Here is a 25,990-nt window from a genome sequence, read left to right on the forward strand (position 1 = left end):
ACCAAACACTTGCTTTCATTACCCTACTTTGCATTAGACTGATCAAAGCCACTTGCATGTTGGTGAATATAAAGGCCTACACTGAAAAAGCTTCCACATATGTTGGAAATAAACCTACATCCAGTAATTTAATTTCTTTTGAAAAGTTTATGATATTAGTAATTTAGCAATTGTTCCTATTCCAGTGTACGCAAATTTTACTGTTGTTACTATAAGCAAATTATGTTACAGCTAAAATATCACTAAAACTAATTAACTAGTCAAAATTAGCGAGAGAGGAGAAAAAATATATATGTACAAAGGTTCTCTCGATATATTCAAATTACAAATGACTATCATGAAAAAAAAAAAAGTGTACCCCTGTGATATACTTTTAAATATAGGGAACTGACCTGTAATCTAGAAAACTACAAATAAATGTCAGCTCAAATGTCTTGAGGAAAACGTATATGGTGAACCTGCGGTCTGCAAAGTAGAGCAGAAATAAAGACAGATTCATACACAATTGGGAAAGAGGAAGCCTACACCTATATAAGTACTGAAATGAAATATCGGTGTTCGCTTTGCAGAGCAATTTAGATGCTCCAATCAACTGGGGTACATACCGTATTAGCTGCACAGTCCAGCCATTAACATCAATACATTTCCCTTGTGTCCTGAGATATTTAGCATTTACAATACTGTCTATGAAATGATGCATCCAGTTGCAATCCAGTCTCATTTTAGCAAAAGGTATGAGGGGAGGGAGTCGAGTTTTGGAGATGCAAATAATTGAATAGGTCGCAGAGATGGACTTTCAAAAAATTGCAAGTTGCAATTAAAAAGTTTAATTGACTAAGGGCCACAATGCTTTTTCCAGAATAGATCTCATATTTTCCCTGTTTAGTATGCTGCCATACGTCACTGCATTTGATTATCTTCCTAGATACATTATGCACACATGGGTAATGCTGGGCATACACTCTACAATTATCTGTCAGATATCTGTCCAATTTTGCTGGTTGGAATGAAAACTTGGTAATGTATGGGAGCAAATAACAATACAAATTTGCTTCCAAACACTAGAAAAGGGACCAGATTTTCCTTCCCACAGACAGATTAGACAGATATCTGACAGATAATTGTAGAGTGCATGCCCAGCATTAGGCTTTTGGTTTTAACAGATATTATATACTTGATTTAAAAAAAAAAGAATCTAATTATAACTGAAAAACATGCATATATAAAGATAGGCATGGATGACCAGGTCGATCAGCAGAAGTGCCATGCATTGCTGCTCAGGAAGCCCCCACCGAACATGTGGAATGCACAGCGACTCAAGCACCACTGACTTAACTAAAGCAATGTACGCCTGGCAAATCACTAACCTAATCCATCTAGTTGCAGGTCACCCTCGTTTTTGTGAACCAGAGACTATAAAAAGATGATCTTCTGCATTTAGTGGTACTCGGAATATATATCCTTACAGTCCAGACTACATCTAACAAGTGTGGGATCTGTCTCCCTCGCTCACAGAATCCAGATTTATATTCGGACCACAAAAGGCTGAATACTATGACATTTTGACAGCACTTTCAGTAGAAAATCTGGCGTCGCTCTTAATACTTCCTGATCCTCATGGAACACTAGGGGGGCAATTCAATTGTTTGAGAGAATTAGCTCCTGTCTAAAGTGGCCGAGAAGTAATTCAATTGCTTGAGCGACCAGGCCCGCTCTAGACACAACGGCCACATTCTTGAGCCCTAATGCACAGGTTTAGCCGTGTAAAAGGCAGGCTCTGCACTTGCTATCAGCCCAGAGGCCCTACTTTACTTTTATTTTCTGCTTGCACCTCAGGAACGGCTAGCTGCCCAAAAAACAGTTGAATTAGCTCCAAGCCAGTTTAGATGGAAGCCAATTCTCTCAAACACTTGAATCCACCCTAAATACGGATATGAACAGGAGAAATCCCAGAAACCCATCTCTCTGATGCAAAAGCTAGGAGAAAAATTGTTTATTTACGTTACCCTTTGATCCTATGGAATCAGAGTATCGAATTGAAAAAAAACCCCAAAAAGAACCAAGTTAAGGCTCTAGGGGACCAGTGGTGGAACATAGGGAGGATGTACATGAAGAACAGACTAGTAGAATGTTTTAATGGTTGGGCATTAAAGCTATTTGTCTTTGGAAAAAGACCAACAAAGCAGATGTTTGAAGAACTCAGAAGCAAACCTGTGTCTAACCCCTGCTGTAAAAACAGAAGGGGGCAAGATAATTTGAAAAGAGTTTGTTCACACCAAAGAATACCAATTTCTTTGATTGTTCCACGCCATCAAGAAAGTCTGGATAATGGGATGACAGCCTCAACTGCCACCCTGTTAAAGCCAGATAAGGAAAACCCAAGTAGCCGAAAAAAAACAGTGAGGGAAGGTTGGGAAGTAAAGGAGGGCATAGAGAAGGGACCTACAGAATTCCTAGAAAATCAAAATACCAATCTGGTAGGACGAGGATAACTCTACCCTTCTCTAGCAATATTCTGTTCAGAACTCGCAACAACATTGCTAGAGTTGGGAATATGTAAATGAGCCAATAATTGCAGTTGGCCATCATGTCATCAACGAGAAGAGTTGCCGAAGCAGTAACAGAAGAGTGAGACGTGGTTGTGTCAAGACACTATCAAGTCAATGTCAGGCATTTCTCCATTGATCCACCAGCAGCTGCAACACCTCTGGGTGAATATCTTCTCTGCTCAGAAAACTCCCAAATTTCCAAGCCCGAAATAAACACTGGGGAGATGGCTGGCACATGCTCTCCCCATTTTATGATCCCTCATTGCCAAAGGGATTTGAGAATAGCTCTGGTTATGAAGATACTCCACCGCAGTGTCCGACTCCACCAGCCCAGGATGACCTTGTAAGAGAAAATGGGCGGTGGTCAAGGCTCGAAATATCGACTGGAGTTCTTAGACATTGAAAGGAATGATCGAGTCCTGACAAGTTCACCGTCCTTGAAACGTTGACTGCAACATGACTACCCCCAGCCTCTGAGAATGGGATCTGTTGTGAAGACAACCCAGCTGCATATTGATAATGGTTGCCCCCTGGAGAGATGAGTTGTATATAAACACCACAATAGAGAAACCAGAGTCTGTATGGAGAGAGAAATCTTCTAGACCAGACAAAGATGGGACATGTTCAACTTCGAGAGCAAATCAATATGCAATTCTCTGGAATGAAATTAAAATGGAACTGCCTCGAAGGTCCACATTTCCATCAGATTGCAGCAGCAACCTTCTCTGAAGCACTTCGTAGATAGTGTATATCATGCCTCCTGAATAATGGTCCACAATTCCCTAATATTCACCGGTCGTGGTACCCTGCCATTGAGGGCACGTCGAAGTACAAAACCGGCGAACTAGTGGGCCAACTAAAATTTTGCCCCATCTACCTTTCCTCTAAGCTTTTCACCCTTGGAGCAAGCCAGAGACAGTCCTTATGATTACCCTCTTTTCAATATGCTTGCATCCATTGCCACTTTGAAAGTTAAAGGGATCAACTCTCCAAAGAAGCGATCTCGTCTGTATCATACTCTTAATGACCTCAAAAAGTGAGGTAGTATTTCTAAAAGAGACCCAAACTCGAGATTCATATTATACGTCCACTGCTTCTAAACACCACCCTTATGAATACTAATCTTGCAGTCAAACTAAAAACACAATAGTGTTGCTATTCAGCTGCAGTATTCTCTCCCCTTTATTCCCCATTCTACAACATATTCAGGTCTTAAATAAATCATGACAGTGATGCAACAGGCTTCCTTTATTACATCAAACAAAACAAAGTGGAAGCTTCCCAAATCAATTTGGCAATACTCTTCAGGTACATGAAAGGGAGGGGTCATACTAAACAAAAAAAATAGAAAGTGGAGCGTCCCCCAGCACACTAAATTGTACCTGCAACAATACTTGCAAACTATAGTGTAATAAAAATTCAGAGCTATATGCTGCATGTATTTGCACATACATGGTAAGCCAACAGGGCCAACTTTATGGCTTCTCTGATACGGATGGTCCCTATACTGCAGGATAACAGTACCCTCTCTGGGCCACGTAACTGTCTCTATGGTAAGGACTCATGGTAAAGGCACATACAGAAATACATCCAAATAGAGAGCCAGCTTATCTGGGAGTCACCAAATGCTGTTTGCATCTATGGGCCAGATTCAGTTAGAGGCAAAAAGTTGCGGCCAGCTAAATGTTTTCGCCGCTGCAATCTTTTCACCTCATTCGCCTGTTTGTACGTAAAGTTACTGCGTACTTTCACAATGCGCGTTCCCGCTTTTTGCCCTATTCAGTTCAAAAACAGGCGAAAACACAGAGGTGCGAATAAAATCAAAAAGCCTAAGTGACCCTGGAAATAAATATAGATGTCTAAAAATAGACCTGATAAAAGTATTTTAGCTTCTTAAATTGAGTCAAAGGGGCTGTTATTTGCAGAACTGTGGATTAATTATAAAAAAGCAAATTCTTTTGTAAAAAATAATTTTGTAGTTAAATTGGGAGTTCATTTAAATGGGTACTAGTATATTTTTGTATCTATAAAGTGCAGTGTAAAAAGTTTTAAAAATACCATAAATATATATAAAGCACAGCGCTCGTGGGTGTTCAATAATTATCAACAAAATATTAAAAAAGTAAAAAATGGCTTGGTAAACATTTCAAACACTTTTAATAAAGCACAATAATAATACAACACCTCTCAGACATTAACTGAGGGAACATATACCAAGAATAATGTTCATAAATGTATGTGAACCTCATTAGTTACAGCACCCCAAAATACCAGACCCAGAACTCTATACCCATTTTCAAACACTTTTTCGCCCCAAGAATGACATTACTTTTTTAGGGTGAATTATTTGCCCAATTAGTCATTAGGGGGTGTCCAAAGGGTTCTGAACCAAGTCCCCACATTTTTAGACAAAAAAAAAAAGGGATTTTGCACATCTTTTCTCCTGCCTTTGGGTGGAGAAAATGTTTTCACCTATTTCTGCCTATGGAGTTTTCACACATGTGAAAACGTGCTGGAATTGAAAAGGGCGAGACTTTGGAATGTGGCGAAAGCTATTCGCCTCTAATTGAATACGGCCCTATGCCTCTCAAAACAACAAACAAAACAAAGTGGAAGCTGCTCATATCAATTTGGCAATACTCTTCAGGTGCATGAAAGGGAGGGGTCATACTAAACAAAAAACAGAAATAAAATACCAAATTGTACCTGCAACAATACTTGAAAACTATATGGTAATAGAAATTCCGAGATATTTGTTGCATGCATTTACAAATACATGGAATTTCTATTACCCTACAGTTTTTAAGTATTGTTACAAGTACAATTTAGTGTACTGGGGGACATCTGTGGGACACCCCCCTTTCTGTTTTTTTTTTTTGTTTAGTATGGCCGTTAAGCCTGGTACACACTATACGATTTTGCAGAGGATATGCCCGATTCAGAGGGATCGGAACGACATATCGTCAAAATTGTGTAGTGTGTACCCACTATGTCGGCTGTTGCGCACTCCCGCGGGGACATCAGCCGCATCATCAGGTTGTCCCTACATGCCGCTCAACCTGACAGTATAACTGACGACTCCATGCAGTGTGATGAGGCAGGGGCCGACATATCGGGCAGTTGGGCACCAGAACGTCTAGTGTGTACCGGCTGCCCGATATGTCGGCCCGTCAGTCGCATCACTGGGTACAAATATCGTATAGTGTATACCCAGTTTTAGTTTCCAAAATATTGCCTTTTCAATTTATTAAACTATTTGTGGCTTATTTATTCAGTTTATTGGAAGTATCACGGGTGTTTAATAAGGAATTCCCATGAAATTTGGTCCACTAAAGGTAACTTTTCCTCCCGAATCCAAAAATAACTTTTTTTAAATTTTTTATCTGCCTTACAGTATGTCGCGAGTAACAGCAAAAATGCAAGAATTTGGAACAGAATTATAAACGCAAGGTTAAATCAACATTAGATATCCCATTTTCTTTTATTTTTTCTTTTTTTTTAAAGGTGCTTAACAAAAAGGTATACTTTACTACCACAAATAAAAAAATCAGCACGGTACTCATGGTTTCATAGTGGAGAAAAAAAAATAATAATGAAGTAGACGTTCGATTACTGTTGCCACAAAATAAACAACAAGTGGAGTGGCGCTTGTCAATCAGCAGCTGTTAAGGGGAGTTTGTTAATCTCCCCAACGGGGTAAAGAATAAAGTAAGTAGATAATAGCGCTAGTGTGGGGCATAGGAGTCTAATGTGAGGTTCAAGAACAACCTGTTACTGTATATAGATACCAATGGTTAATACATATAGCTTGGTTAAAAGATATTTAATACACACATCATAATTCGCCACCTCCTATTAGGGAAATGGTAGCATAATCATACAATCAATGAATAAAAATATGAGATATGGTAAGAACTTACCCTTGTTATCTCTATTTCTACGAAGTCCATAGGGTTCCACAGGATACCTTGGGGTATAGGTGTGACGTCAGTCGCAGGGCACCAAAGAGTTAAGCTTTCAGCCTCCCAGGATGCACTAGGTCCCCCTCCTATACCCCGCCCCCGGGCCAAGGCACCTCAGTTAGTTACCAAGCCATAGGCCGGAGGAGGAGAAGGAAGAGAGAGAACAAAGATCTGGACACATACAAGAATCACATTCTCACCAGAGGGAGACGGAAAACCGGTGACCAGAGCAAAGCCCATCTGCAGCACAGGTGCGACAGGGCGGGAGTCCTGTGGAACCCTATGGACTTCGTAGAAATAGAGATAACAAGGGTAAGTTCTTACCATATCTCATATTTTCTACTTCAGGGTCCATAGGGTATCCACAGGATACCTTGGGGATGTCCCAAAGCAGTATCCTTTAAGGGTGGGGACGCTCCTGTGCAGAAAGGAGAATCCGCCGCCCGAAGGAAGCATCCTGAGAGGCGAAGGTGTCAAACCTGTAATACCTCACGAAGGTATGGACAGAAGACCACGTAGCAGCCTTGCAGATCTGAACTGCCGAGGCACCACGTCGAGCTGCCCACGAAGGACCCACAGACCTAGTGGAATGAGCCTTCAGAGAAGGAGGGACCGGTAGGCCTTCATGAAGATAAGCTTCAGAAATAGCCATACGGATCCAGGCTGCCAAAGTTTGCTTTGAAGCAGGCCAACCCTTTTTACAGAAGCCATAGAGGACAACAAAGCGTCCGACTTCCTGAACAAAGAAGTGCGGTCAACATAAGTCCTTAAGGCCCGCACAACATCCAAAGAGGCCTCACCCACGGAAAGACCCGGTGAGTTAAAGGCCGGAACAACTATTTCCTCGTTAACATGAAACTGGGAAACAACTTTGGGAAGAAACTCGGGCCGAGTGCGGAGCACTGCCCTGTTCCCATGAAAAACCAAGAAAGGGGGTCTACAAGAAAGAGCCCCTAACTCAGAAACACGTCTGGCTGAAGCAACGGCCAGAAGGAAAACAGTCTTAGCTGTTAGCCATTTAATATCCACTGAGCCCAGTGGTTCAAACGGCGGTCCTTGGAGAGCCCTCAGGACCACAGCCAAATCCCAAGGCGCCACAGGTGGAACAAAGGGCGGCTGAATACGGAGAACACCTTGCATAAATGTGCGCACATCCGGGATTGTAGCAATCCTACGGTGAAACCAGACAGATAGGGCCGAAACCTGTACCTTCAAAGAAGCAAGGCGAAGCCCATGATCTAGTCCCGCTTGCAGGAAGGCGAGAATCCGAGACAGACGAAACTCCCGCGGTGCATAACCTCTCGGTCGACACCACTGGAAGAACGTATGCCACACGCGATGGTATATCCTCGCGGAAGACGGTTTCCGAGCTCGTAACATGGTACGCACCACAGAGCTGGAAAACCCCCAGGACCTCAGCATGGCCGTCTCAACAGCCACGCCGCCAAAGACAGCCGAGTCAGGTCCGGGTGAAGACAAGGACCCTGAGACAGAAGGTCCGGTCGTAGCGGCAACCGCAGAGGACTGTCCACGGACAGACCCTGAAGGTCTGAGAACCAGTGCCGTCTGGGCCACGCGGGAGCTATCAACAGGAGTGTCCCTGCTTCCTGTTTGAATTTCCGGATTACCCGTGGAAGAAGGGAGACCGGAGGGAACAGGTATGCGAACCTGAACGTCCACCGGACGGACAGAGCATCCACCAGAGACGCCCCTTTGTCTCTTGTGCGAGACCCGTACACCGGCAACTTGTTGTTGTGCCGGGACGCCATGAGGTCGATTTCTGGAAGACCCCACCTGTCCACCAGTAGTTGAAAAACGTCCGGGTGCAGGGACCATTCCCCTGGATGAACGTCCTGGCGACTTAGAAAGTCCGCCTCCCAATTTAGCACTCCCGGGATGAAGACCGCTGATATGGCCGGAAGATTGCGCTCCGCCCAAACCAGGATCCGAGAGACCTCTACGAGAGCCGCCCGACTGCGAGTTCCTCCTTGCCTGTTTATGTAGGCCACGGTGGTAGCATTGTCCGACTGGACCTGCACCGGGTGACCCTGGAGAAACCGCTGTGCCTGCAGGAGAGCATTGAAGACCGCACGGAGTTCCAAGATATTTATTGGAAGCTCCGCTTCTGTCGGTGTCCACCTGCCCTGGAACAAGTGTGGACCCGAAACTGCTCCCCAGCCCCGAAGACTGGCGTCCGTTGTCAACAGGACCCAATTTGGAACCCAGAACGGACGTCCCTTGTTGAGGTGGGTCGTCTTTAACCACCACGCAAGGGACAGGCGAACCTCCGGGGTGAGCACAATCGTCTGGAACTTCAGAGACTGAGGCAGCCCGTTCCACTTGGACAGGATCAGGTGCTGCAGAGGTCTGGAGTGAAACTGGGCGTATTCCACCATGTCGAACACCGACACCATGGAGCCCAGTAACCTCATCGCCGAGTGTAAGGACACCCGGCGGCTGTGCAGACAACTGCGCACCCTTGACTGTAAAGCAGAGATCTTGTCCTCCGTCACGAAGATCCTTTGCTGTCCCGAGTCCAATAAGGCTCCAAGATGCAGAATCCTCCGAGACGGGATTAGAGTGGACTTCTGCCAGTTGATTAGCCAGCCGTGCCGTTGCAGCAGTGCAATGGTCAGGTCCAAGTGGTGTAACAGGAGCTCTGGAGATCCTGCCACCAATAACAGGTCGTCCAAGTACGGCAACATGCGGACTCCTTGCAGCCGCAGAGAAGCCGCCATGACCGCCATAGCGTCCTGTATGTCCAATGACACCATGTAGTCCCCAGGTTCCAGCGCCAGAATGATGGACCGTAGGGTCTCCATCCGAAACTTCGGGACCCGCAAAGACTTGTTGAGTGCTTTGAGGTTGAGAATCGGACGATATGACCCATTGGGTTTCTGTACCAAAAATAGATTTGAATAGAAACCCTGGCCCCTCTGGGAGAATGGAACAGGCACTATAACTCCAGCCTGGAGCATAGTGTGCAATACCTTCCGCAGCTCCGTAGCCTTGTTCCGGTCTGATGGTAGACCCGTGTGAAGAATCGAGCCGGGGGTCTGTGCCGGAAGGAGAGGGCGTACCCGTGAGAGACCACCTCCAGAACCCAAGTGTCTGTCGTAGTGAACGACCAACACCGGGAGAACTGCAGCAGGCGGCCTCCCACCCTGGGATCCTCCAAGGGGAGACCCGGACCGTCAGGCCGCAGGCTTGTCATCTGGCTTGGGGGCCGGACGTCTGGTACTCCATGCCTGTTTCCGGGGCTTGACCGATTTCTTAGGGCCAGCCTGTCGAGGAAACGACTGTGGTTTGGGCCTGCCCTGGGCCCTAGATGACCGAAAGGACGATGGTCCAGAACCAGAAGGAGCAGCGGCCGACGGGAGACAAGCAGATTTGGCTGCCGCCAGCGTGGCCACAATCTTATCCAGATCCGGACCGAAGAGAACTTCTCCGGTAAACGGCAACGCTTCCAGACCTTTCTTGGATCTGCGTCCGTCTTCCAGGATCGCAGCCACAAGGTGCGACGAGCAGCTACCGCTGCTGAAGAAATTCTAGACACCAGAGTACTAATGTCTAGAGCCGCCTCGTTGATGTAGGTGGCCGAATCACGGAGATTGCCAATCAACTCCGCCTGTTCGGCCGGACAGTCGGATTCAAAAGAAGCCTCTAATGAATCCGCCCAGCGCTCCATCGCTCTGGCAACCCAGCAAATGGCCATAGCCGGCCGTGCTGCCCCCCCTGCAAGGGAATAAGCGGACTTCAAGCAGATTTCTACCTTGCGGTCCGTAGCATCCTTAAGGGAGGACATGGATGGCATCGGCAATGTGGCACTACGGACAAGACGGGTCACGTGAGAATCCACCTGTGGAGGGGATTCACACTTAGCAAAATAATTATCCGCGAACGGATAAGCCACCGCCAGGCGTCTCTGCGGCTGGTATCTTTTGCCAGGTTGTTTCCACGCCTCCTCTAAATGGTCCACCAACTGACCCGAAAGAGGAAAGACTGTGGCATCGCCCTTCACATCTTTGAAAAAGGCATACTTAGATTTAGCCGCTGGGGGAACTTCGTCCTCAATCACCAAGGCTGTGCGGACCGCCCGAATAAGTCCAGGAATATATACTTTGGACTTAGCATCAGCGTCCTTAGTATGGAAAGGTTCCTGATCGTAAGGATCCAGAATCTCCCCATCATCAGACGTCCCTTCGTCATCCTCATAAGGAGCGGACAGAGACGCCACCGGCCTTTTATGAGGCCGCATCACAGACTCCCCTTGCAACACATCCGACAAGTGCTGTACAGAACTCGTCAGGGAGTTAACCCACGCTGGCTCCTGAGAACCCGGGAGCGGGGAAATAGGGAGACTGTGGGGTACCACCAATTGTCGTGGGAACCCCTGCATGGGTGACGACACCACAGACTGCTGGGACAAACCCATCGGAGTAAACGCGGGCTGCGGAGCTAACTGGCCCACTAAAGCTGTTAACGCCTGAGCGAAACAAGCCCAGGGCGGCTCCTGTACCGGTGCTGTAACCGTAATAGGCCGCGCCATGGACAAACACTGCCGGCAAAGGCCCTCCGCGCTACCCTCCCCCTCCGCTAACGGTACTTTGCACGTGGTACACTGTAGCCGGAGGGGAAAATCACTTTCAGACATGATGGCACCACGTATGTGACCTCTCTCACCAATTAAGTATTAAATAGGCGAGAGACCACCCTGCAGCACCGCACCGCAAGGGCTTTAGCAGAAAGAACAGGGACAGTATAAAGCTGACAGTTTAGAGAAGAAAAGTTACAGGCAGCGCTAGCACAGTCACATACAATGCAGAGAAATAACAATTCCTGCACTAACAGCGCTGATCACTCAACTACACAGACACAGGGCCTGGTAGGACACAGCGCTGCATACACAGACCTGAGCCACAGCGGAGGAGAGGTATGCGGGGGGACCCAGACCACGATGCTTCCTTCCAGACTTCCAGCAGCGTTCACCATGCGTTGCAGAGAAGATGGCCGCCGAGGAGCAGAGAGAAGCTGGCCTGGGGGAGGAGCGCTGACACAGGACCAGTCAGCACAGTGCAGAGAGGGCTGTGTGCAGCGGGGGAGGCGCCGGCTGTGAGACAGGGAAGGCGCGCTCCCCTGGCATGCATTTAACCCCTGGGACGCCGCAGCGCTACCGCTCTGCTGCGGTCCGCTGTCCCAGGGGGTAGTGGAAGCGCAGGTTGGTCGCCTGGCTCCACGCTGCAGCCAGTCCCCAGGGAGCCCCCTGCCTGGGGACTTAGGACCATGTGATCAGCGGGGACCCACCGCGGGACCCCGCTGCTTACCTCTGTCCCCCTTGAATCCGGCCATGGTCCGGAGCATCTGGGGTCACCGCTAGCTGTGACCCCAGACGCCCACCAGCATCCCCGGATCAGTACCGGCGTTCTGGTACCGGCGGGGTGTAGGGAAGACAGCATGGACGTCAGGACTGACTGTCCATGCTGTTCATCCAGATGTGCAGCCACAGCTGCATGAAGAAAAAGCTTCAGGGGCTCTTCTAGCCCCCACTCCAACAGGTGCACCCGACTCCGGCCGGGCACCAAACTAAACTGAGGTGCCTTGGCCCGGGGGCGGGGTATAGGAGGGGGACCTAGTGCATCCTGGGAGGCTGAAAGCTTAACTCTTTGGTGCCCTGCGACTGACGTCACACCTATACCCCAAGGTATCCTGTGGATACCCTATGGACCCTGAAGTAGAAAAAACATAAAATATCATAATAATCCAGCTACTGGTATTGGCAGTCAATAATTTGGGTATCCCATTCCAGTGCATTTATGATAGGGTGGATCTGTCCTGGTATAATGTCCAGCAATACTAATAAAGGAGACGTTACCAATCCTGGTTTGTTAGCAAGATGTCCTCGCAATAGTGTCCTCACACAAGGATGTAGTCCAGTGGTATCTCAGGATGCAAATGCACCCGAATGGGATACCCCAATTATTGTAAAGTGCTGTTATCTACTTTATTTGTTCGATTACTGTTGCACCGCATACATAATTTACACAAGATACCAGATAGTTTCCTTAAAATGACAGCAGACAGTGTATATTGCCTTCCAGTACTTCCGTTACATAGAGGACGTGATTACAAGGAACAAAACACATCTCTTGAAGGCCATGGCTAAAACATTTATTGATTGGTTTGGTGCCAGAGTTAATATTTGATATGATAAGATAAGAGTTAATATGTCAACCTTATGCGGTTATTAAACCAGGACAGAAACTTTGCCCAAAAAGCAGAATTCAACTGTCACACTGTAAAGAATAGACAGATATGGTAACAGAAGAAATTGAATCCCTGGTGAAGAGTTTAACTGAACCTGCAGAAACAGATAAGCTGAATTACAAAGCTTGGTTGTACACCAGTGAAATTGCATGGGGTAAAGAGAAGACACCAGGATGCATACGCTAAAAGAAAGAAAGAGCAGGCAAGTAAAGCCATTCAAGAGAAGCTTACTCAAATACTGTCTCTTCCTAGCGAATCACTAGAATCATCCCAGAAAGTAAGCAAATGTTCAGGTTATGATGATTTACAGTCTGATATATGGGTATGCAGTCGGGATGCCGACGGTCGAAATGGCGACCGCCGGTTTCCCGACTGTCAAATCCCGGCAGGGTACTAATGACAGGCATTGAAATCCCAACGCCTGTCATTAGACTTACGTCGGGAGCTCGGCATACCAAACGAAGGTAAGCCGGGAGCCAGACGCGGACAGCCGCTGGGGGGAAGGTTAGGTTTCAGGGCTCCCGGGGGAGTCTTAGGGTTAGCCCCCCCCCCCTGGAGGGTTAGGGTAGGGGGGTTATCATTAGGCACCTCTGGGAGGGAAGTTATGGTTAGGTACCCCCCCAAGAGTCTTGGGTTAAGGGTGCAGGGAAGGGAGGGGTTCGGTTTAGGCATTTACATGGGGGATTAGGGTTAGGCACTGGGGGGGTTAGGGTTGGGCACCCCTAAAGAAGGCTTAGGGTTAAGGGAGCGAAGGGGGGGGGGGGGAGAAGGTTAGCAATAGTTAAAGTACTTACCTTCGGGATTGTCGGGGCTGCTGGTTTTCCGCTGTCAGGATTCCAACCATCCGACATAGGTCCGGCAGTCTTTCATACCGATCCTGTGAAGAGGTGCCCCAACAAGACGTAATAAAAGTATTAACTCTAGCACAAAGCCAAACAAATGTGTTATTCAGGCCTTCAAGAGATAAAGTGTTTTGTCCCTTGTAATCACGTCCTCTGTGTAATGGAAGTGCCTACTATCCAAGAAAGTACTGGAAGGCAGTATACACGGTCTGCTAAGACTTTAAGGAAAATTACATACCGTTACAACAGGTTCCAAATAAGGGGAAAGTAATGTGAGATTGTTGACTCAGTTATGTTTAAGTTTTTAAATTTCATGGTTTCTTGTGTAAATTTTGTATGCGATATAACAGTAATCGAACGTCAACATTAATTTTTGTCTCTAAGTGAAAGAGTACCATGCTGATTTTTGTGGTAGTAATGTATACCTTTGTTAAGCACCTCAAAAAATTGGGATATCTAAAGTTGATTTAACCTTGCATTTTTAATTCTGTTCCAAAATCTTGCATTTTTGCTGTAACTCGAACCGCAAGGCAGATAAAGTCATTTGGTGTGGATTTTTGGATTTGGGAGGAAAAGTTACCCTAGTGGTCCAAATTTCATGGCGATTCCTTAATAAACACCCGTGATACTTCAATAAACTAGTAAATAGTTTAATACATTTAAAAATCAATATTTCTACAACTAACGGTCAGACAGTCGAGATATTTGGCAGAAACTCTTTTTTTTACATCCTCTCTTAACTATAAAAACTTTTGGAAAAATCTAAGATGGGTAGTGGACACACCTGGTTGAACTGATGTGGAATGACCTTGAAGCAGTTTTTGAATGGGAAACAGATTGCAGCGCTGGAACACCCTCCATACTCACCAGCCCTAGCACCGTGTGACCACTTTTTTTTTTCTGTAAAGTCAAATCTGTACTCAAGGGAACCTTTTTTGCATAATTTACTGAGGTCAAAAAGAAAACAATGGAGCGGTTGAGACAACTGACAGCTAATGAGCTACAGAACGTCTTTGACCAATAGAAAATAAAAATGCAGTTGTGTGTGGAGGGGAAAATGTACTCAATATAATTAACAAATTATAGATAGTCTCATTATATAACAGCCACACCTCATATGAGTAGTACAGGTTGATGGGCACCCATAAATAGGATTTACCATAAAAGTTCAGTTAGATGCACAATGCAACCTATTCAATGTATGGGGGAGAGAATCATTTTCTGGGACCTTGGACCAACCAAACAATTTGCAGAAAATGGGGAACTTCACCATAAATGTTACTCTATAAATTATTTATTTGTATAATACAATCTCACAAAATTAAATCTCGCTTTTTTCACTTCAGTTTAAAACTGGCTGCACAAAAGCACCTAATCCACACTTAGCAAGGCATGAGCCAGATCCAACCACCCCCTCCATTATATGGTGTAACATTTGCACACTGCAAACACAGCCATCCCATTGTGCAAATGAATGAAAGCTGTAAAAGCAGGTGCAATTGCAAGATAAATTTCACACTATGAGCCAAATGTAATAGGGTGAGAGTTTAGAAAATGTGAGTTTACTGCTAAACTCTCACATTGGTCAAGTTGTATCTTCAAAATGGGAAAACATCTGGATGAGTGAGTTTTTTGAGTCTAAAAACATGAGAATTTGCATGTTCCCAGAGAGTTTACTGCTAAACGGGATGCAGTCAGGATACCAGCAGGCGCTATCCCGCCCTCCGATATCCCGACACTTACAGCCCGACATGGGACTAAAGATGGGCGTTGAAATCCCAACGCCTATCATTAGCCCCACTACAAAATACTGACACCCGGCATACCGAAAGAAGGTAAGCCGGGTGCCTTAGCGTCTAGCCGCGTGATGGCGGAGGGGAGGGGTTAGATTTAGGCACCCCCCCTAGGAGGGTTAGGGTAGGGGAAGGGGGGGGGGGGGGGGGTTAGACACCACTAGGTGGGGTTAGGCATCCCCCCAGGAGGGTTAGGGTTAAGCACCACTGAGGGAGGGTTAGGTTACTTCGGGGCTCCGCTGTTGGCATTTGATCTGGTGGCTATTCAGCCACCGGCATTAAATACCAATTCCCTGCTAAACTGTCACCCTACTACATTTGGCCCTATAAATGTGTAAGCACAGTGTGGAGCATGGAGCCTCTACCAAGGATGATTTCATAATGATGACTATATGGCTGCTGTGTGTAAAAGAAATCAATAACTCACTGCGATTATTCTTTTGGACCAGCCATTAAACCCCAGGTAATAGTTAGCCAGCTCCTGGCATTTGTGGCCATACAGCTCCAGAGATTTGTACTGAAATCCCCTCTGCTTGTTGCAGACTTGCACCTGGGGGACAGAATAAAGGAAAGTACCAAAGTGACAGTAAACGCTATAAGGTCACAAAGTTATTAGACATTTTACATAGGCATAATACAAAACGAAATGTGCATGTATGCAACAAGTAATGTTGTCAGCTTTACAGCTCATTCTGAGATCCTCACTTCAGTGTAAATTAGCAAAACTTGTGAATCAAAGAAATAATGCAGCTGTACTGCAACTAATTGTGAATATTAGAATCCAACCCAGATATCTGTGACCTGTCTAAAAACCTACAGCCCAAGGTACTTACCTTCAGAGGAGTATCCTGGAAGAGAGCCTTCTTGTCACATGCTGCATGGGCTCTTCTGGCACTCTGAGAGGAGTAGTATTTAATGACTGCGTAGTAACCAGACTCTGCAACACCAGCGTTCGGGAAAAGTTTCAGCGAGTACAGAGGTCCAAACTCAGCAAACACCTTTAGCATGGCACACTAGAGATAACAAACACCAATATAAAAGAAAGAAAGAAAGAAAAAAAACCACACTATAATCCATAGCACCAGGCCTGTACCACATTCACTTTTCAGGAGGCGAGTCCAGTAACTGTACAGAGATGGTAGTCCGATAGATCCCCAAATGGGAGGTAGTTAAGGGATCAACAGTGAATGTCGATCCCGGAATGCTTGCTCCGGCATGTTGGGAATGTTAACATGCTACATACATTGTAATGCTGATCCAGTTAACATGCGCTAAGTAGCATGTTAACCTTGTCAACATGCTAGCGCCCGCATTCCAGGATCAACAGTCACAGTCGACCCCAGATACCTGACCCCTTCAAATTACCCTGTCTTTGATGTGATAATTTTCCACAGTGCTATTGAGCTATTATCACAATTTTTAGATGTGTTATATCTATGAGAATAAGATTATATAAACCTGAACTAATGTGCAGCCATCACTAACTTCATTCTGCATGCCAAGGCTTAAGATAGTTATGCACCATGTAAAAATCAGACTGAACAGCAGATTCTGGTCCACTAATCTCACAGTGTGCACACAGTGCCCAATAATCGTTCCAAAACCAGTTGGACTGGATGCTTCGATATGACCTGCTGCATGACGTTTCTCTAAAATGATGATAAAATATTGTGCAGAAAATGTAGTGTAAAATATAAACATTGGGTTAAAAATATTCCTGCCAGTCTTCTATATTCTCATATAGAATGGTGTGCAATGCAAGTTACTACACACGTCAGATCAACTTAACCAGAGAATGGCTTATTCACCAGATAGAAACAGGAATAGGTCAACACAGGATTAACAGCAGGTACGGGATATCAGGATAAGCCAGTTGCAGCCAGGAGCGTTAGGGTTGTGGTGCGCCAGGTGCACACACTGTATGTGGCTTAGATATAGTGGTGGCAGCAAGATTTGGTTGATATATACCATGGTGGCACAGTGAATATTGGGGTCTTATTAGGGCTCCCACACTGGGAGATACTCAAAGGCATGTCCGTTACGGAGGAGAACAGAAGACGCGTGGTGTAGCCGCATATGCGCAAGACATGCCTCCGGCTGCTGCTCTGGGTCCTAGAGCCCCGTGGCAGGAAACAGAGGCAGTGAAAAGCGCTCCTATCTAATACCGACCTGCCATCGCTTAAGGCTGTCTCTGGTTACATAAATAATATGAGCATTTCACATTAGGACATCTCACATGCAACCAAAAACCATAATGAGTGATATGACAACAAAACACATCAACATTTGAAATGTATCCTAGTCTGCATTTCAGTAAGAAGACATTCAGTACATGTGACATCATAACTTTTGTTAACATGTCAGCAACATTTTATTTTTTTTATCTGCTCACATGACACTCTGAGGTATTATCTACCAGCTGTCTAATGAAATGGCGTCTTATGGCAATGTTTTAAGATCAACAATGATGCTTAATACTGGAAGATAAAGTCTATTTGCACCTCTGTAGTCACATGCAATGTTGATGGTCTCATCTAAACCAAGAATACCTAGCTCATACAGTCGCTTACAGAAACCACCAAGGAAGCATTATGGCTGAGAGCGCCATACACTCCACCTCGGTAGTGTATCTGGCAAAGGTTAGCTGATTTCTACTTGCCCAGCTGACAGCTGCACCAGCAATAGCAAATAGACAGTCGCGTATCTATAATGAGTGCAGTGCACACAGAACCCTGGGTCAAGGGGGCCCACACCACACACCAGAAATCACTGGCAAAATGGTTGTAGCAGCCATTTTCCCAGCGATTTGAGCATAAGCAGTGCCAGAGACTACTGATCTGCACCACCAGCTAGAGAGGAGGCGGCCTGCAAGGAAACTGCGCATAGACACCCTCTTCCTTTAATATGTCCCTCCAATTAGGTGTCCAGTGTAGGATTGCCTGTCTTCATCTGCATCACAGAATGCTTGTAGCTCTAAAGTTTCTGTTTTCATGATCTTTAGCTTTAAGGAGCTTATTCCTTTTCAGGTATCTGAAGAGGCATTGGACGGCTGTTCAGTGTTCTCTTCTGGGATTGTTTGACTCATACAGCTAATAGCATGTGTGCCAATGTTTGCATACATTAAAGTTCCAATGCCACTTTGGTAAGGAATTCTTCTAATTTCCTTAATTTCTGCATCTGTTGGATCTTTTTAGATTCTCATGCTTTTGTCGATTAGTGTGCTGACTGCTTTAGCATTTGTCAGTCCAAACTTGTTGAGCATCGCTTGCAGGCCCTCAGATACTATCTTTTGAATGTATGGCTGATTTCCACTCTTATTAGTCGCTGCTTGACTGCCTTATGGTAGCTATTCCAGCTGCAGGCATCACAAGTTTCTCAACTTTTGAAGCTTTCTGTAGTTATTGTCCCACACGCTGTATCCTTTGCTTTGTTGACAGTATCCCAGCATGATATATGAGATGGATTTGGGATCCAGTTTGAACCTCCTTTCTTTCGGGATATGGGCGTATGCTTTACACCCAAAGATGCATAAATGACTGATACGTGACCTTTCCCAGACCACGCCTCCAATGGTCTCTTTTCTTTGACTACCACTGTAGGTGCTCGATTCTTGAGATAGATTGCAGTTTGGACTGCTGCTGCCCAGAATCTCTTATCATAGTCCATGCTCTTTCAACAATTGTTCTATGTACTCGTTTGCCCACACCATTCTGTTCAGGCAATTGTTAGTTGGTGCTGTATGCTGTTTCTTTTGAGGTAAATACATGGACTATACATGCTGTTCCACAGCTAAACCTATTGTTCCCATGGCTTTATCTACATCATCCAAATTAGGATCATCACTCAGATCACTAGTAGCCTTCCACAGCTTTTCTAGCTTTAAATGTATTTCCATGGTAAACTTCAGTTTGACATGGTTTATTGAGCCTGTTAACTTGGCAAAGCTCATACTAGCCCCTGCACTGTACATTTTCACCCATATGAATAAATTTTTTTCAGTTCTCACTCAGATGCTCTTATTCTGTGTTGATGCAGACATTTCTTGGCGTCGTTAATCTTTACATGCTGGTGTCTGGGAACACTAGCAGCCTAGGTGTATAGCCTATTGGCAGATACTACGAGACTAGGTGGCAGCAGTGTGCAATAGAGGTTAGTTCATACAGCAGCAGAGGGTGGTTTATTCACCATGTAGAAACAAGAACAGGTCAACACAGGGTTAAAAGTAAGCACAGGATATCAGGATTAGCCAGTTGCAGCCAGCTTTAGGGTTGCTGGGCATTGTAGTGCATCAGGTGCACTCACACTGTATGTGGCATTGATGCAGTGGTGGCTGCGGGATTTGTATGATATATACTGCGGTGGTGGCACGGGGGATATTGGGAGATACTCAGGGGCACCTCCATTATGGAGAATGTAGAAGAAGGGAAGATGTGTAGTGTAGCCACACATGCACAGTTCACGCCTCCGGCTTCTGCTCCAGGTCCTTGCGTCTGGCGGTAGGAAACACAGGCAGCACAGAACGCTCCTCTCTAACAGATAGCTCTTAGGTGGTAAGCGTTGTTAAATGCAAGGGTAACAAAACTGTTCAGGTGATTAGTTCAGTTGTCCAGAAAGTAGCTCAAGGACAGGAACAGTGTACTCCATTAGTAGAACCGCTTTTCAATGTCCAACTGCACACAATATGGTGGACTATTCTCTCAAATTTTTCCACATACCTCTGTGAGGTGTGTGAAAAAAAAATGAGAGGACACTGATCACGGAGTGACTTCACCCACTGTTTAGGAAGAACTTTGCGTCAAACTGAATTTCTCACTGGGTCTGGACTCCAGACTATGGGCCTGATTCAGACCCACTCGCGAGCGGCTGTCCGCTCGCAAGTGGGTCGATGTTATGCACTGAGCATGCGCACGACGGAGGGAGCTCCGACGTGCGCATGCGCCAGACGCGACGAGCGAAGGAAAGTCCTTTGCTCGTTGTGTTTGATCAAAGGGGGCGTGCTGTCGATGTTGATTGACAGCACGCCCCCTTTGGTGGGCGTGCCTCCCTGACGGGGGCGTTCCCACGGGAACGCCTCCCGTCAGAAGCCGGCCCACTGACATCACTAGTGATGTCAGTGGGAGTGATTTTGGCTCTGATAGAGCCAAAATCACTCCGGAGCTTGCGGTTGAAAACCTCAACTGCAGGCTCCGGCTTGCAGTTTCGATGGTCGCGATGGTCACGACCATCGCGGCCATCAAAATGCACGCTCGTATAGGCTGTGGGTGGTGATCCACAGCTATACGAGCGTCCAGGAGGACGCTCCATTTTTATGGAGGGCGGCCCTCATTCAGAGCGTGCGCTCTGCTCAGAGCGTACGGCTCTGAATGAGGGCTTATGTCTGCCAAGATCTGACAGTGTATCACCTGGGCGGAATTCAATTGTTTCCAGCGCCCGGAGCTATTCAATTGTTGCTTCTGACGGGTGCGATCAGCTACCGGTGCACCAGCTCGCACCCCCATGATCTCTCGTCACTTTAGATGTGAGATCGGACACGCTAAAACAATTGAATACCACCTTAACAATGATTTTTGTGGATACACAGCAAAACAAATGATTGATGTACTGTATATTAAGTAACCATTACTCCCAGGTGAATGTTAATATCTTAAAACTGTGTATTTAGTTACAATCACAACAGTCATGTTACTGAATTTAAAAAACACCCATGTGTATTAGGTTAGCATAGTTTAGTAGAAAACAAAAAAATACATCATTAATACCCTATCAAACATAAGCAAAAACCTGGGAATATGCCGGGGCATGGCAAAACCATCCGGGTCCAGCCCGGGTTGACACTAACGGGTCTGTGCCCCTTCAATCAACCAGGGTTATTCCCGGGACTTGCAACCCTAGTCAGTATCCCGGCTTATGTCTGAAAGGTGGACCCGGGTAGATTGGCTGTCCGGGGCTGCCTGGCAGGTGTGGGGTATCCTCCCTACAATAACTGTCAGAGTCTCAGCCAATCAGGGGAGATGGAGAGAGAGGGAGAGACTGACTGACTGACTGACTCTATACCAGAAGCACTGTTCACCCAGCGTCTCCGTCTGCTCTCCACCTCACCTGGGCCGTAGGTAGCCACACACTTCCCAGCTCCGGAGCTCTGCAGGAAGAGACATCCGGCTGTGGTGCGCGGCGAACCGAGAACGTCGGCGGAGGATCCCACCCTCCCTCCACCCCCTGGATGGAAAGGTAAGCACTCAGAGGGAGGAAGGGGGCTGGGGGGAGTGAGAGGGGCGGCAGTGCTGCACAGAGCACACTGCCGTCGAGATACGGCGCTGCTCCTCGCCTCCCCAGCACCACTCACATTGGGTACTAAGCTGTATACTGAGGCTCTTTCAGAGCGCTCGCTTTGAATCAGGGTGGTTTTTTTGTTTGTTTCGGCCTCCTGGCCGCCCACAGCTTTTGCGAACGGCCAGGTGAAGGTCGCGACCATCAGGGCTTGCGACGAGACCCGTGTGGTAGGGTCTCGTTCCCGCAAGCCCCAATAGAGCCGGCTCTATTTACTGGTGATATCAGTGGTGCCTCCCACAAACGGCAGGCGTTCCTTCAGGAACGCCTCCGTTTGTGTAGCCACCCCCCCTGCCAGCCTCCAAAACGGGGCGAGCTGTCAATCATAATTGATAGCTGCCCTGTTTTGGTGCAAGACCTGTAGTGACAGAGTGCCCGTCGCTGACCGGGGCTCCGGCGGGCGCAGTGGGGGATCATCGAACAGCTTGCGAGCGGGTCTGAATCAGGCCCTCAGTGCGCTAAGGATTTCTTCTCGCAACCCTCCAGGGGTGTGAGCAGAAATCCGACAAAAGTACAGGCACAATTTTGTTTTCTGCCCTTAGCGCCGCGGAAACAGCATCACGCCGGGAAGTTTAGTCGGGGAATGCCCGTTCTCACAACTAAACACCCTGTTTAAGACTCGAGAACAGGCATTCCCTAACCTAACAGCGCGTAGATTTGATTTTCGGGAATGCCTCAGTTTGTGTAGCCACCCCCCCCGCCCGCCTCCAAAACGGGGCGAGTTGTCAGTCACAATCGACAGCCGCCCCGTTTTCATGCGAGACCCGTAGCGACGGAGCGCCCGTTGCTAGCCGGAGGCGGCGCATGCATAGGGGGAGAAAACATCGACTCGCTTGCAAGCGGGTCTGAATCAGCACCACAGGTCTTATGGCTTGAGAAGGGTGCGTGATTGCTATAGGTGTGTATGAGCACTGAGCGCTATGCATTTGTAGGAGTGTGACATGAGAGCAGCCTGGCTTGCAGAATGCCAGGGCAGACACGGCTTACGTGTGAAAGGGGTCAACCCGGCAAATACACGGCTTAGCAGTGTAATGCGAGAGGGATTCTTAGGGGGGGAATTCAATTCAACACGTATTGAATAGCGCCGGGAGCGAACTCCCGGAGCTATTCAATTCAGTGCACTGTGTGATCGGAGAATGCCAGTTATAGCGCCTTAACAAGGGTGTTAAGGCGCGGTAACCGGCATTCTCTGACCAAAGTGCCAGGCGCGTGGCTGTTAGCGCCACGCTAAGCAAAAAAACAGCTGTACTCCCAGCACTTTGGTTGGATTTCTCCTCGCATCCCCAAGGAGGTGCGAGAAGAAATCTTTAGCCTACCCAAACAGCATGTTGAATTGAGTAGCTGCGGGAGCTCTTAAACATCGCACTGAATTGAATTCCTCCCTTAGAACTGAGACCTGGGTTACACCCATTTTGAAAAAACCCAGGTGAGAGCCCTGTACTTGCCGATGTGTATGTCTGTTTTCATTTGGACTTTATATTAAATCAATAACCATGCATTGTGATTATAACCCTCTGGAGCACACTTTACTCAAGTCACACTGCACACAACACAACTAGTACATAATGCAGTAGAGAAAAAAAAAAGAAAACTATATGTCTAACAAAAGCCAGAAGAGGCAGCTTTATAAGCAACGCAATGCACTATACTGTACATCTCAGCAGCACACAGACAGCATGCTATAGCCGTGCAGAGAAACCGGTACACCTACACCGTCACATCACTCACATAAATGTCTCCCTCTGGCAGCTGCGACTTTATGTTCCACACGAAGACAATTTTATTGCATTCTATGGGGATAGTGAAAGTCACAACCTCTGGCTCCATCTCCCGCTGATGTGAGACACTATTAGTAGTAGTTACTGTAGTAGCAGCAGCTGCTGCTGCGGATTGAGGAAGTCCCGAGCCAGAACTTTACACTCATCTCGCTCGTACTTAACCGCCATACACAGTACCCTGCCTATTTTATCACCCAGCCAATCCCCGGGCGGCGCGTGCTTCTCATGGGTCACGAGCACACGCTATAAGGGCAGTGACGTTTAGGAAACCTGCGGTAGCCATCTTTATTTTGGGCATAGAAGGATAGTAGCAAGACGCTGTATTACACCTTCCATATTATTTATAATTTAAAAACAAACATGCAAAACAGTTTGTTCCAGGCTAATTCATAGAAATTTAGACCAAGCACATAGCAACCCCAGCCCTCGTTAACCAGCTTTAAATTACATTATCTGCACACATGATTATGTAGAGTAAACTGATCTAAAGCTGGGTACATAACGGTACGATGCGTACCCAGCAATGTGATCCGACGGCTGACATATTGTGCAGTCCCCACACATGGAGCAACCGCCAGATACGCCGCCGCACCCCCCATACTCCGCATAGACCAGCATGGGATCATACATCGCTTCTCCAGATCTCTTGTGCATGCAGAAAGATTTGGAGGAGTGGCAGACGACCCCACGGGAGCGCGCAGTGGATGATTTCATGGCCACACACGGAACTATATAGCTGCGATATAGTTACAATCAGCCGTTATAGTGTGGGGGCCTTAACAGCCAATTACATGGGAGGGCAAGTACAGCTAATAAACAGTCATATATGATATGATACCTATCAGCAAGGGAAGAAAAACCGTGTAATGGTGCGTACACACTGGGCGATTAAAGTGGACGACTGAACGATAACGATATCGTTATCGTTCAGTCGTCCACTTTATCGTCCATGTTTAACACAAAAAAGATGAACGATGACGACGACGCGCATTCCCGCGGGTCGTTCGTCATCCTCGTTCATCGGGCTGACATGCAGGCCAACCTGACGACCTCGTCAGGTTGCTGCATGTCAGGGAATGGGTGAGAGAGCCCGGCGCTGAACGATATCGCTAATGATATCGTTCAGCGGCTGTGCTCAATGTCATGAACGACATTGAGCACAGCCTGCCGGGGACACACTAGACGATATCGCTCAGGGAGCATATCGTCTAGTGTGTATGCACCTTATGTGTGCATTCCCTTTTTCAACTATTTTGGCATTACACTTTTATTTTTCAGCCCCTTAGCCGACATACATTACTTACTACTATATGCCCTTAGAACATACCCATTTATAAATATTAATAAGTGTTTAGTTTATATTACCAGCCTGATTATTATAGGCATGATTACATTAATAAACTGTATATTACATGATTAATTTTTCATGATATTACATTAAGCAGACCCTCCAACATGACCCTTTCCACTAGGTACAAAATGCTCTTCTAGCACATAATTTATGATTACCGCCACCTGTGTTGAAACACTCTTCTCATCAATTAACTAGTTTAAAGGGCCCCATACACGGTGCGATATGCACCTTGCGACACGACGGCCGACATATCTGGCGGCCCCCACACACGGAGCGATCCACTGCCCGATATGCCGGCACCCCCCCCCCCCTGCATGGGTTCGTACACTGCATCACCAGATCTCTTGTGCAGCATGTAAATTAAGGAGGAGCGATGTACGCACCCACGGGAGCGTGCTCTGGCCGATATCATAGCCACAAACAGCAGCGATATCGTTCCAATCCGTCGGATCAGCTGCTATATCGCACCATGTACGGGGTTCTTAACACTGGTGGTTGCAAGCATAAATGAGGTAGGAAGCCCAGGAACAAAGTATTTTGTACCTGGTGGAAGGGGTCATGTTGAAGCTTCTGCATTAAGTCATCCCTTGCAGAAGTTCTAGACCAGCGGTGGGTGAGCCCCGCATGAGGCTCTTTAGATTTTGTGTTGCGGCTCCCCCCACTGTAACTGTGAATGCTTGCCTCTGAAGCAGTCAGAGGCTATAGAAGTCTCTGATTGCTTCAGATCCCAGTGATGCAGTGCTCAGGTGACGTCATGTGAGGAGCCTGCCCTGAACGCCTGCTGGATCTAGTTAGGTCCAGTCAGAGACAGCGGGAGTCAGAGCGGCCAGTTAAGTACTGGGCTGGGGGTACTGCTTAAGAGGCACTGCATATGGGGCAAAACTACAGGGGGCACAAATCGGCACGATATCGCTCAGTGGATATGCGGCATAAGGGGTCTATGTACTAATAATCACGGTACTGTTGCGATTATTATGTACCTAACTCGCCGGGGATATTTTCATTTTTAATAAAAATATCCTGGCTATGTACTACGGGGAACTTGAAGGGACAGGGGTTGCGGTAACCACTGAACCCACAAGTTATATCGCCGGGATTTTTGAGAAGCTGACACTGCGCAT

General features: G+C 46.7%; 1 protein-coding gene across 1 annotated transcript in view; it reads right to left on the reverse strand.

Moving 5' to 3' along the window:
* The window catches only part of RDM1 (RAD52 motif containing 1), a 40,448-nt gene extending 16,741 nt beyond the window's left edge, over positions 1-23,707 (reverse strand). The window contains exons 1-3 of the mRNA XM_088442428.1: positions 23,466-23,707; positions 16,244-16,423; positions 15,838-15,960 (exon numbers count right to left, since the gene is read on the reverse strand). Of these exons, the coding sequence (XP_088298554.1) occupies positions 15,838-15,960; positions 16,244-16,423; positions 23,466-23,564 (402 nt within the window). The 5' untranslated portion in view covers positions 23,565-23,707. The remainder of the gene's footprint in view (positions 1-15,837; positions 15,961-16,243; positions 16,424-23,465) is intronic.
* Between the last annotated feature and the right edge of the window lie 2,283 nt (positions 23,708-25,990).

The sequence above is a fragment of the Taudactylus pleione genome, unplaced genomic scaffold, assembly GCF_031769625.1.
Source record: "Taudactylus pleione unplaced genomic scaffold, aTauple2 ptg000018l, whole genome shotgun sequence".
Classification (NCBI taxonomy): domain Eukaryota; kingdom Metazoa; phylum Chordata; class Amphibia; order Anura; family Myobatrachidae; genus Taudactylus; species Taudactylus pleione.